General features: G+C 34.5%; 1 protein-coding gene and 1 long non-coding RNA gene across 11 annotated transcripts in view; one reads left to right on the top strand and one right to left on the bottom strand.

Annotated features, from left to right (window-relative positions):
• unc-13 overlaps window positions 1-8,766 on the top strand; it is a 375,340-nt gene extending 366,574 nt beyond the window's left edge. For 7 of the 9 annotated variants that reach the window (XM_076627833.1, XM_076627830.1, XM_033350897.2 and 4 more), the window contains 3 exons: window positions 1,754-1,858; window positions 2,132-2,294; window positions 2,495-8,766. In XM_076627833.1, the coding sequence (XP_076483948.1) occupies window positions 1,754-1,858; window positions 2,132-2,294; window positions 2,495-2,792 (566 nt within the window). In that variant the 3' untranslated portion in view covers window positions 2,793-8,766. The remainder of the gene's footprint in view (window positions 1-1,753; window positions 1,859-2,131; window positions 2,295-2,494) is intronic. The other 2 variants (XR_013061854.1, XR_013061853.1) reach the window with 2 other exon arrangements.
• On the bottom strand, window positions 2,851-13,896 carry LOC143305145 (uncharacterized). 2 transcript variants are annotated; one of them, XR_013061856.1, is made up of 3 exons: window positions 13,404-13,676; window positions 6,851-12,647; window positions 2,851-2,934 (listed from the first exon to the last, which is right to left on the bottom strand). It is a non-coding gene; the product is annotated as an uncharacterized LOC143305145 (long non-coding RNA). The 2 variants fall into 2 exon arrangements; XR_013061855.1 differs by lacking the exon at window positions 2,851-2,934 and having other exon boundaries at window positions 12,469-12,647; window positions 13,404-13,896.
• Between the last annotated feature and the right edge of the window lie 188 nt (window positions 13,897-14,084).

The following is a 14,084-nucleotide window of genomic DNA, read 5'->3' as shown; positions in this document are numbered from 1 at the left end:
TAGCCACCTTAGAGCAGAAGCCTCGGGAATTCTTCGCTGACTTCTGGCCACTTTTCGAACCTAGGCGCTCGTTTTAGGACGTAGTGAACTGTTTGTGATTGCATTATTCACCGAGCTGTCTTTTCGGGACTAGATAGGCTACTTGGCTGATAGTCTTTGGGCATTCATACTCGAATCGCCTATACCTCTATGCTTTCGTTCCAACCAAAATTAATATAATAGGTTAATAGAAAAAGGAGTTTTTGAAAATAATACTTGGATTTGATCAATGGTTTGAAATATATATATATGTTGAATTTTTTAGTAATACTCTTTTTTTATTAATGGAGGAATTATTAATTGCAAAATTTTTCGAAAAGAATTTATATTGAAAATTTGGCATCTACGTGACTTGTTCCTGATTATAAAATAAAGAAATGGCTTTTTTGTATTGAAGTTAATTAAATTTGCTTAACTATATAGACGAAAGCATGGCAGTAGTTTATTGGTTTAAGAAATAGATGCGTAACTTGAAACATAGTAATCTTTTAATGCTCATGTACAAATGCTACTAATATTAGCAACGTGTTATTGAACTTGAAATGTATTATGACTTAAACTGTTAATTTAAGCAGAATCAACCCTTTCGGTACAATAATTGCTTGTAAGAGTTCAGTTACGAGCTATAGGAATAACACGAGGCTAAATCATCCGAATGTTCATGAACAACTAGTATCGGAAGAGTCAAAAGCGTCCCGAAAACTTCTCGATGATCGATAGTTGTACTAGGTAACGCTGCTGCTATCACTACTACCGCTGTTGCTGCTAGATACTACCGAAAACCTTGCAAAACAACGACCATAGAAAATGGCCACCCCATTATGACTTATCTTGCACCCACGCGTATTCTACTTAATTTATGTGATCGCGAAGAAAATGATTCAGTAAATAGTTTATCAGACTCTGATCGTGACATTCAGTAATTCATTTCTTTTTGCTTTCTTATTCGACGACAAATGTAAAATTATACATTACATAGATTATAAAATCTTACAGGCAATTGTTCTGGACGCAATTCATAAAAATTGCGCGTGTGTTACACGCTCCAAGGGTTGCCATTTTCTAACATTGTCTTTTACACTAAGCATTTCTTTAATCATCTTCTTTGAAGCTTTTACACATTTACACATAAACACCTATAGACCTTTGTTCAATTTATCACTGCCAATTCACCATTTCACCACTCCAATTTAATTATTTCTTTCAAGAGACATGCAGCTCTCTAATTCAACTGATACCTATGCAATGGTTCATTCTATTTTACGTATCCATACAACTGATCGATTAATTATCAGCTACAAAACGCATAATCAAACGTTATAATCTGCACGTCGAGCAGAGCGGCAAATGTAGATTTTCACAATTCGCCAATTGATCGTTGGTCGGAAAGCGATGAAGCCGATTAATTAACCAATTGTATCAAACTCTTTCAAATTGTATACGCTTGAGGTATTTAATGCGTGTCCGAGACACTCTAACAACACAGCAACTTCGTCTTCTCTGATAAATACTCAAAGAGACAAAGTTCTATATATGCATATGATTAGAGCATGTAATCTGCTCTAGAACTAGACATTGATCATAGTATCTTAGCATCAGATCTGAGAATTTTAGCCTCGGATAGCGGTGACCGAAGCTCCCTTTTTCTCTCTCGTAGTACTTAGCGGCTAGAAATCGGAATTTTCAGATGAAATCTAACTTATCGTTGATAAAGTTCCAGATACTGCCGGTACGGAGGAAGGCTCGGTCGGAGAAGTCAGTATACAGGTGGATCTTTTCACACATCCTGGAACTGGCGAACAGAAGGTCACTGTCAAAGGTATGTTTTATTTACTTTAGAATATCGATATTTTATTATAAATTACATAGTTTAAATTAATATCTTATAAAAAGATAAGTCTAGACTATCATGTCTTTATTAATTATAACGTTAAAGATCTTCATCTAGGTGCCTGCCAACTATTATTTCATACGTTTTGTAATAGTTTCGTATGAAAAAATGATATTACCACACATATAATTATTCTAGAATATAATATATATATATAAGCATCGTGAAATATTGTCATATTTAATACATTTTATTCTGTAGTTGTCGCTGCGAACGATTTGAAGTGGCAGCTTGCTACGGGAATGTTCAGACCGTACGTTGAAGTAAATTTGATCGGACCGCATTTAACTGGAAAGAAGAGGAAGCAATCGACAAAATCAAAGAGCAATAATTGGTCGCCGCAATTCAACGAGAGCTTTGACTTGTGAGTATCTCTATTTTTTAGTAGATCCTACTTGTCCTCTGTTTATTTAAAAAATACCAATGCCTTTTAACTAACAATTTTAATAACTGTTTCATATACTCTTTACATATGGAACAAATTTAGAATTATGATCATTGATCTTTTTCATGCAATACGCACACATTCGATCGATATTAACAAATCTATTTCGACGTATGTAGCATGATCGGCAATGAGCAGCAGCAACTTGATTTCTACGAGTTGCATATCTGCGTGAAGGACTACTGTTTCGCGAGAGAGGACAGGCTGGTCGGTGTGGCAGTAATGCAGCTCAAGGACATCGTCGAGGAAGGCTCGTGCGCCTGCTGGTTGTCGCTTGGTAAACGAATCCAGATGGACGAGACCGGCTGGACAATCCTAAGGATTCTTTCACAGAGGAACAACGACGAGATCGCAAAAGAGTTCGTGAAACTGAAGAGTGATATCAGGCAGGAGACACCGTTACCGAACCCTACCTGAGGCTCAGGGTCACAGCATTAAGCCACGACAGCGAAGCGATGCGTCCTTCGAGTTTGGAAAGAGCTCGAAGGAGAGAAGGAGAGGGGCGTTGTCCATAGGGGAAACCATAGAAGCGTTCGGCCGTCGTTGTCGAGAATGAAGTCTTTAAAAAGCAAACAAAACAAAATAATTCAGCAAATAAATAAAAGAAAAAAAACGAGCAACACCGCGAGACACATGCGATATCGAGAACGCGTGAGACACAAAATAAAAATAAGAAACACACATTGCAGCAAACACATAAGCGAGAAAAATCACCGATAAGGACGATCGGCCGAATCCTTTTCGGTTCTAATGCTAACGTCGGTCAATGAGGGAACGAGAGACCTTGTCGTGCGACATCATTCTTCTCGCTTCCTTCGCAGTCAGCTTCCGGTCGAGCGTGTTCTTCTCTCTTTTTTACGAATCACAGAGCTTTAGCCCCGTCCCCTATATAAACCGAATGAGCCGAGAATTAAAAAAAAAAAGCAAGACAAAACCAAAAGAAAGAAAAAGAAAGAAGGTTTTCGAGTAAACATGTTGAAAGTCAAGTCCCCGAATCGAAACGTTCATCCAGCTAGTGGAAGTCGGACAAAGAGAGTAGAAAAGAGGAAGGGTGATTCCTCCTATCTTTTCGGAAAAGCGATAGAAATGTAGAAAACAGGATGATGATTGGTCAAGAATATGGGAAGATATACGGACAGATTTTTCGTTCAAGTAAGTGCCGTAAAAATGGAAAATATGAAACCTCAGGTATCGAAGAGTGTTCTGAACAGACGCGACACGTAAAAACAGTGCTGCCAGTACGTAATATATTTGGTAAATATTCGTAACGTAAGGAGAGGGAAGGAGTCGAATTAGTCGTAGATGATACGTCCAGCGCGGTTAGACCTCGACGTGTACGGACTCCCAGAAGAAACGGAAGCAGCTTGACTGCAGCTAGAGGAAAAGGAAAACGAAGAAGAGCACGAAGAACGATCGAATCGGGGTCCGTGATCGTTAGCACGTTGCAAATATAAAACGTGAATCGGGAGTGTTTTTTTTTTCTTTTTTCAAAACTAAAAAATACGAATCGCGCTGCAATGAGGAAAATGTAATACTACATATAAGATATAGACACTCGTGAGAGACGACGTTTTAGACCGTTTGTTCGGAATGACGAGTTTACTTGTAGATATGTGAAACACATTGTTGACGAAAAAAAGTTTTTCTAAATAACAGTTTAACGTAGCATTGAGTACGACCAATAGGCGCGTCACGACGTTACTCGGGACGCGCCGTTAGTAATAAAATAGGCATTGTAATGTAAAGTACGTTCTTATTGTAAGAATTAACAAGAGATCGTAAGAGTCTGATTATTGGTGGTAAACGTATTACGAGGTCCGCTCGAAGACTTCGATCATTCCCCGTGAATCATCCTTTTGGGTCTCGCTTCGAAGACCTTTAATACGACGTTTAATACGATGAAGATGTTCACGTACACAAGAAGCCGATATTCCGTTCCAGTGAAGAAGAAAAGAATAAAAAAAGAAAGAATAACAAGAAGAGGAAGAAACATACGAGTTAGGATCCTTTCGTCCGCCTTCAATTTTCATTCTGCGTACAATATCGTGAAACAGAGAATCCGGTTTTCGATCTGTTCTAGCCAGAAACTACTATTTCTACGAATCGACAGCCTAACTTTTTCGAAATTAAACTTTATATCGTGGTAGATGTATGGTAACTTAAATAATCATGTAACTTCGACACTTTCCCCTTTCCACGATCATTGCTTTTTGTGTGAACGTGCAAAACCAAATATGTAAACGACGAGGTGGAACGCAAGCTTCGAAAATAACGGACATCGATACTTCTTTGTCTATTCGCTTAAAAATATCTCATCGATATTACTCTTGTATATAGATCAAACATTGTCCACTCGTGGGAACAGTTGGTTAAGTTACGAAGATCAGAGCCCGCGATTCTCTAATGCAAGACTTCCCCCACTATATATGAAGAATAAAAAGAAAATGAAAAATCGGGAAAATCGAGGGCGGACGCGTTAAACGGTCCCTCAATCTGCTACAAAACGGAAACGATCCCCGCGGAAGACATCCTAACGTTCTTCGTTTCGCATCTAATGTCGTTCGAAAACTCTGGAAACACTTGTTTAAGAACACATGTCGCAGTTCTTGCACGAAGCTTCGATCGGATCTCCCGAGAAACCTACATATGGGAATAAAAAGGCAAAGAAAAGTGGTCACTGTGAAACAAAAGAAAAAAAAAAGAAACAGAAGGAAGACGCAGAAGATGGAAACTATTAATAACACAAAAAAAAAAGATGCACGCGACTTTAAAACTAAATAAATTTCATTCTCTGACCTTCGCAGGTCAAACCAGTTATACAATTCCAGAGATTACATGATTATATCCACAAGAAAAGTTTCTACTACGTAGTACGTCTAGATATACTTACGTATTGTGTATAGTATATAAATGCTGATGTAGCTGCGAGCGCGGGATATTCGTCTGAGGAGAAAGCCACCCGAGAAAAAAAAAAGGAAAATTCGGCTATCTTTACAATTACATATTTACACCAGGCGCTTACCATATCCGGATGATGCGTCTACACGCGACACAGGTCAGGCGCAGAACCTTCGAATATAATTCCGTTTATTAACACGTTATACATATACATACAAGCGCATATCTTTCCAAAATTACCTCTTACCACGTAACTTTACATCAGAAATACAAATACGTTTCACGATTGAAAGAGAAAATATAATGGTTTATCATTCATGAATCGATGCACCTCTGAATCTCATCACGAAAAATCGTAGGACAAAATAGAGTTTACGTGATAATTTTACCGTACATATTTCGTTTCATAAAAGAACAGGTTTAGCACGTTACTCGTTGACGTGGTTAGAGCGCGTACATTCAAATGTGCCCGGATCTGTGTATTCGTGTCGATCTAAACGACCCTCGACGAAATGCTCCTCATGCACAAAACGCGTTGCGGTTCGTCTCTTTTACAACGTTCGCGCTGTTTCAATCCTGGTGTACCTTTATTCAAAAACGAATGCGATGAGAAACGATTTCGGGCTTGGAAACGAGCATCGAATGCGGATGACGAAACAGCATGGCGTGAGTGAAATAGATGAATAGAAAATAGAAAAAACAACGTATGAAGAAGAAAGAGAAAGACGTAAGGGGGGGAAAGTAGAATTGAAAGAGAAAAACACGGATCCGCGATCTCGCCACCATCTTCATTTGTAAAAGTGTCTATTTTCTCCGCTGCCTAAGTACTACATACTAATTAATGAAAAAGGGCTGGCAAATTCGGCAACCAGGCCAAGTCCGTCGACGAAATGGGAACAACCTTCTGTGTGTTTCTTTCCGCTGGGAAATTTCCGTGTCGGTCGACAATTGCGCTTCGTGGACGGAATTGACCGCCACTTTTTCCTCCTACTCTCCGCTTCGATTAATATCTCGTAAGCTTAATGAAAAAAAAATATCTCGTGTATTCTGTGATAATTACCCCTTAAAATACATATACATACGTACACACTTGCACATACTTACATGTTCGTTTACATTTACAGACAAATATATTTACACTTACAAGCATTACATTTACACTTATACCCGCACTTACACGTATTACACCAAGAAACAAACACGCGGGATGCTCTGCATTTCAAACAAGACACAATACAGCAGTGCTTCTCTAATTGGCCACATATTGGGATTTCAACTGACCAGTTATCGAAGGAAGTATATTTCATAAAGATTTTCTCTTCTTGATTAAATCCAAGTGATGACTGAAGTAAGATATACTTGATACATTTGTTTGTTTTAAATATATACATAACATCAGAGGCCACAAGGCCGATTCCAAAAACTAATGGGAATATTAACAGCTAGTTAACGAAACGAAATTCTGGCCAGTTATCGCTGTACTACTATACAACACGCATAAGCATACATGTACTATACGTACATGTACTCTATATACACAATACAACATACATACATATATACATAATTACACATACCATGCACGTAATACACCGATCCCAATAGTAACAGTATTCTTCTCTTTTAAAAAACATTTCGATTCCTATTCTCTATACTCGTTAAACGTCCGAAGAGTCTCGTTGGTGTATGATAACGAAAGATACCATGGCAATCGTCGCGATATTACATAGAGATTGTGACTATCTGTCACCTGTCACAATGTCTACGTGAACGATCGGTAACATAACGAGAACAAGAACACTATGATATCGACACGAAATAAAATAGGGAACGCAAAAGTATTCGTTGGATAATAAATAATAAAGGTAAGAGAACGATTTCGACGATCAACGAGGGAGCGGGAGACAACAATTAGATATTTTACACGGTGCCGTTCGATAGTGATATCTTCATTGGAATTCACGGGAACGGTAACACGTGAGCCATGTTTGTTCTTATGCCGTTCGCAATCATAGGAAAAAACAAGCAAATATCGTTGTCACGACGTTTACTCTTTTTCTTTGTTCAGTATAGTTTAACCTCAAAAAAGTACTGTGCAGAAGATAAATAATGTTCGTATCGCTGTTCGAGGAGAAGCATTGACATACGAAGGTTTACGCGACGCTGGCAAACTGATCTGAAATGAATAAAAGTTTAACCCTGCTGGGACTCGCGCGCTGAATTCAGTTTTCAAGTGCTTTATCTTGGATTCTACTCTCTTAAGATATCGAATATAATTACGGTACTAATACATAATTTGTAACATTAATATCATTCTAGTGTTATAACATTTACATGCATATTGTTATTAGATTATTATAATGTAATGCGATGCATGCTGTGAGTGTTTAGAGATGAGTGTTTAATAATAGAACTAGACTTTAGTCTATGAATTTCATTACTTTGAATAACTTTGAATTCAAAAAAAATATATATATATAAATATGAAAGAAAAGATGAAAAAAAGATGAAAAGGAACAGTCCCTAAAGGGTTAAAAGAAACCAGTACTGAAGAAAAAAGTGGGAAACGGAATGTATTACTATCCTTACATAATGAGAACGTATACCCATAGATCACTTTAATATATTACGAACGTTTAAACATTTATATTTATACAGTCGTGAAAAAGATCCAAAACCCGTAAATATTTCTTCCTGTGATTAAACGTCTCGTTGCACGGATCGATCCATCATTCTTTTCATAGAACATCTAATCAAAAGAAAAAAGATTGGGACGCGTATATTATGGAACAAGGTCAAGTGTTCGTAGTTCTTGTTCGACGAGAGCGCGAGATGTCACCGCGAACTTTTGCGTTCAGTAACTGACCATGGATGCAAAACCAAAAAAAAGAAATCATTCGAAAAAACTAGACTTCAGATTGCTGTATCGTGAGGACGTGTAGCAGAAGAAACCATTTAACAAACGAAAGGGGAAAAGGAAAAAAAGAACAAATATATACACAATTGTTGACAATACTATGCTTGAAAAATCGTACGGCGCGTATATAATTGTACTTAACAAATATATTTAAAAAAAATGGCAGAATGTTTGTGTTTCGTAAGTAAAGCATATTAAGGAATAAATTTGTAATCATGCGACAAGACGCATTTGAAAAAAGAAAACAATAATGTGTACGGAACACGTAATTCTGTGCGTACGTGCGGATGACTGCGTGATTATTAGGTATTATATCTCAACGAGTAATGAGTACATTTTCATCATCCCCGCAAAGAGTGTACCATTGTTATTATCAAAATTTTTAACGCAAAACCAAGCGAACGATGAGGAAGAAGAGTTATAATTACGGCATACCGTTGCGCAGCCTCTGAGTATACATAGGTGAACCTAAAAGCAATTGTATCAGAGTCAAACACGCACATTCAACACAAGAAAAAGTAATAATACGTATAAACCCAAATCTTTATTAATAAACGTTTATCTTTCGTTCATTCACTCGCATGAAGAGCTTATTATTCTTTGAACCATTTGTATAATTGAAGCCTCTTTCATCTAAGTAGCTCTGAACGTGTGTGCATGATTTTACATTGCGATTCTACTCTTGAAGAATTTATCTCTCTTGATCGATCGACGCACGCGACGCCAGCATTGGCAGGTATTTTTTCGAACTTGTTATTTCATCGATTGATTTTCGTCCACGTTTTTGTTCTATTTATTCAACATTATTATTAATTATCTAATAATTCTAGCCGAGATAATTATTATCGCTAATTCTAATGAAATTCATCGCCGTTTCTTGCAGTACTTCTTCAAACATACGTATACATACGTCATCGAACAATTTTGAAATCACGCCGATTTCATCATATTTGTTCGACGTACATACACACACGCATACATACATTATTGTCATCCTTACTTCATGTTCTTGTAAGAAAAAGAAGATTAAGGAAATGATTATGTTTTATCATTAATAATGTTTTTCATCTCCATTTTAGAGAAATAGCACAATACGTAATGGCTTCTTTTTTCAAACTTCCAACAATTATCAAAGTTCTTAAATTTTTCTAGTGCAAATTACAAAATAACGTGCATCGTGATTAGTTCGTAACAACATAAGGGTTAAAATTATATGTGCGAGATTGGTTGTAATCATTTGCACATAATGATGAGTCATTCTTAAACAAATTTTACGAAAGAGGTAATTTTGTTTGGCGACGTGTGCAAACGTTAACAAGATTCGATCGATAAATTAGGAAATGTGTATGACGTGATATAGTATAAGCCAACGGAAGAAAGAATTATTAAGTGACAATGCTATTCAAGAATTACGCGAACTAAATGTCAATACGAAAAAGATTGTTACAGTGGTATCTGTCGATCAACTGAAGTAGTTAAATGGAGTATAAAAGTGCGAATAAAAGGCAAACGAGGGAAGTTGACCAGAGTTTTATCGTCGTTGAATCATTGTGCCACATTCCATATCGTCGTATTTTACGTGAAAGGTACAATCGAAGTAACTTCATTATCACGAATTATTAGATAAAATTTAAGATGTGACTCGATGTTTTATCACCATAATTACTGTACGAAATTTACTGAATACAGACCATCGACAATCTAGAGGACTCGTGTTAATTAATAACATCTGATTTTGTCAAATTTTATTTCAATCGATGCTGCTTTTATACGTCAGTGTTCAATTGTACAGAAGTGTTCAAATACAATTGACGCATGTCAGAGTAAAATACATATAAAATGCTTTGTTTGTGAAATGACCTTAGTGATCTCTCTTCTAGTAAATACACATTGTAATAATTTTCATTAAAAATTTCTACTTTCGATACTAGCTAATATTAGGTAAGAACCATAATTTATCATTTCGTAAGTTTTATTAGAGACCTCTGGATTTTCGTCTGATAGTTAGCGAAATCAATAAGAAAACAATGCTCATACATCTAATCGTTGTTGCTATTGTTTTCATCATATCTCTCTTTGCCACAATCATTATCATCGTTATCACTGTATATTACGACATGGATCTTCATGTTATACGAAGCGTCCGTTTATTGTCTCGGCTATCTTTTTGTAATTTATAATTTCTGCATCAACAATATGCTCATATGTAAAATATAACCGTATAAACGCAAAATATATTGCATATACAGTTGCACATATATATATACATATATATCTATATATACATATAAATGGTTCATATGAAATGCTTCAAGTTGTCAACATCGAAATTGCTAGGAATAGCGCCAAATTGATTTCTGGCATTTAATGATTTTAGAAAGAGAAAACGTATCATACAAGTATACGTATCATATACCTTAAATAATTTAGTATCTAGAAAAATTTTGCTGTTATCCACACTAGTTCCAAATGACTTGCAACATTTTATATGCGTCAACCTATGTATATATGTATATGTAGTATAACACTTGTACATACATAATATGTACACGGTCACGCTATAAATTCACAATCTGATGTTGCCTCGTGTTTCAGCAAATTAGCAAATATCCGATGACTTTGACATAACTACGTGTCTTTATGTAATTTTCACAAAATTCACTTACAAAACATACATACATATAAATACATCTTGTTGGGACGCGAAGCATCAACCAAAATGAAGCATTTTCTAAATACACAGTTCGTTGAACTTAAAAATTCTTATGTTCTGGGTATATCAATGGTCTTGTTATTATGTTCTGTCTGTTACATGTATACTTATGCTTATATGTATGCTATGTATACTTTCTCATCACGTGTTATTCTTTCATATTTTCTACTTTCATTTGACATTTGTATATTCTGTATGGAGTTTTACAGTTCCCTGTTTATTACATGAAACGAAGGCTCAGTATAGTATCCGAACTGGAAAATATTCGGTTAGAATGACATTTGTTAGCGGTTTTTAAGGTCATTGAAACCGAAAATAAGGGTTATTTTCCACAGAAATAAACATATTTTTTATTTTCATACAGAAAACGGAATGCGGTAAGCGGCAAAATTGGCATTTGGAGCATTGGCATTGATGGCTGTGCCATCAGTTGTTTTGTAAACCTACCTCTTAACGTCTTTATAAAATCATCTTACGTGGATTTATGTTAAGATCTTTGTCTGGCAAATGTTCATGAGTCCGAATTTTCAAAATCGTTATTTCCGTGAAAAATGACTCTCATTTTCAGCTTTAGCGACGTAAAGTATCCCCAAAAAGACGCTTTCAGATTAAAAATATTGCAATCCGGATACTATACTTTATCCAAAAGGAAATACTGTTAAAAGAAAGAAATAGCACTTCATAGAATACCTGTTTTTCTTTTGTAAATGTTAATAAAGCTTAGTATCTAAGACGCCGTTATTTATTGTACATTGCGGAGGCGCAATTTTTTTAGGCAAGATTTTCCTTGTCATGGTATTTGTTCTGTATGCAAAGTAAACAACCATAATATACTTTAATTAATCTCTCAAGAGAGGAACCACTATGTAACATTCAATCATTGTGTCTCCACAAAGTAGAATTTAATCAAACAATGTTGATACAATTATCTAATAACATTAACGAATGATATATTCGGATATAAAATATTTAACTTTATGTTTATTCATTCTATTAACCATTTGCACAGCTTGTCTAAATTTTCATTCATATAAATTTATCATATCCAATGGGTGCTCTTAAATGGACAGTGGAACAAAAATTATGCGATATAAGATGATAAATGTTAAGAGATAGGAAAAGGATGGCTTTCTTAAAGGAATCGGCTATCTCAGGGGAAGGTAATTCACAAAAATCTAATAAAACATCAAAATCAATCAATCTCAAAATATTTTACTTGAATACCTCCTTTTATTAAATTTAACGTTAATATTACTAAATAATATTTCATTGAATTTATTTTAGAACAAGACTTCTTGGTATAAAGACGTTTCAGTCAAACAATTAAGTATAAGAATGAAAAAAAATAAATTGCTAAATACCTGATTTCTCGTTTAATTAATACCTAATTCCTCTTCGTTTACCTTTTCTTGTTACTAGATGCATATGTTCTCAAAGCATAAAAACATATAAGATTTACATTAAAATTTAAAATCATAGGTCAGAAGAACTTTGCCACATTGCAAATATGTTACATAAACTTACATTATCCAAAATATATCACATATATTGATTAAAAATAAATATATTTTTCATATTGTAGTTTATTAAATGGTGTTATAACTACAACAGTTATAATTCTTGATATATACATATATACTATTAAATATATTATAATGATATAAAGAACTTTTATACTTCACTTTCCTTCGTACATGCTCTTGGTTAGATGCTCTTTGAATTTGTACACTTTACCCAACTTTGCCTACAAAGAATAATAATACTTATTAGTATGGAAGATTAATGAAAATAATGAAAATAAACTATAACCCTATTTGACTACAAATATCAATGATAATATATTGTTAGTGAACTATGAGCTTATTATCTCCCCATTGTCGCATCAATTTTATATTACTTTTTAAAAACCTTTTTATTAGTGCTGATGGATTAAAATAGTTAAAATTCAATACTAAAATTCATCAGTCTTTTATTTGACTTGCTTGTTACGTTGCTGAGTTAACATTAGACACCAATTTTTGCGAATAGTGATATATTATTACTTAATAAAACATATACAAATAATACAAAACACAAATTCAGTGATTTTGGGAAATTACATCAACAATTGCAAACAAATCGAACACATACTAAGGACTTTAAAAATTGAGTGCATTTCTTAAAATAAAGGATACAAATCTCCTGATTCATGACGCCTGAAATTTGAATCAATACACATAACATTCTGAGACATATACATTTGCTTATTACATAAAGCAGTAACTATACAATTTAATGAAATTAAAGAAGATTTTATAAATCATTTTAAAGACATAAATAACGTTGATATATTTGATGATTTTAATAATAAATTAAAAAAATCCAGATCTTTTCTTGCTTATTACAACTTTTCTTACCAAAATTCTTTTGAGCTCATAATTCGCGATAGCTACACTTCGGTACAGCTTGTTTTAATGAACTATTAAATATTATGATGATGAAAATGTTCTTTGTATATTACCAGTTCTATTTCACGAGCATAAGAACTAGCAGCGGGGCGCAGATAAGGCATTGTGTTGAAGCGATATCTTCGATAATCGAACGTTGTTGTATAGAATAACCAGCCGACCCAAACCGTTACTATAATAGTTAGCGGTGTAAACTTTTCAATCATCTTCAAATTTTATACTTCAACTTTTCTATACAATTAGACTAAGAATATATAATATTTGACGTTGATAAGGTTACTGCTCTGCAGTGCTGCCACACCAGCGAATTACGTAAGTCCCTTTCTGATTATACATACCATATTTTTAATTGGCTGAATTATTATCGAGTTTATAGCTTATTTTCGCACAAAAGAATGATTTGTTTTTAAAAATAATACACAGGCGTATTTAATTAAATACATTCTATAATGTTTTATTAACCGAGGTACGTGATAACCAAATAAGTGATTTTTAAAACATTTTCAATAAATTTCACAATTTATTATTTGATTTGGAAGAAAGCTTTATTGTCGTCAATAACTAAATATATAAATATATAAATGAATAAACAAATAGATAAAAAGATAACTGAGCAAGATGGTTCCTACAAATAAATTTGTCAAATCAGAGCAAATACGGTAACATGATTCGCTGAATATATAGAAAGGAAAAAGACATCATATATTTTTATTCTATATCTTCCTTTCTGATTA

The sequence above is a fragment of the Bombus vancouverensis genome, chromosome 2, assembly GCF_051014615.1.
Source record: "Bombus vancouverensis nearcticus chromosome 2, iyBomVanc1_principal, whole genome shotgun sequence".
Classification (NCBI taxonomy): domain Eukaryota; kingdom Metazoa; phylum Arthropoda; class Insecta; order Hymenoptera; family Apidae; genus Bombus; species Bombus vancouverensis.
Note: the sequence above shows the minus strand (reverse complement) of the source record. Positions and strands in the feature narration are given on the sequence as shown.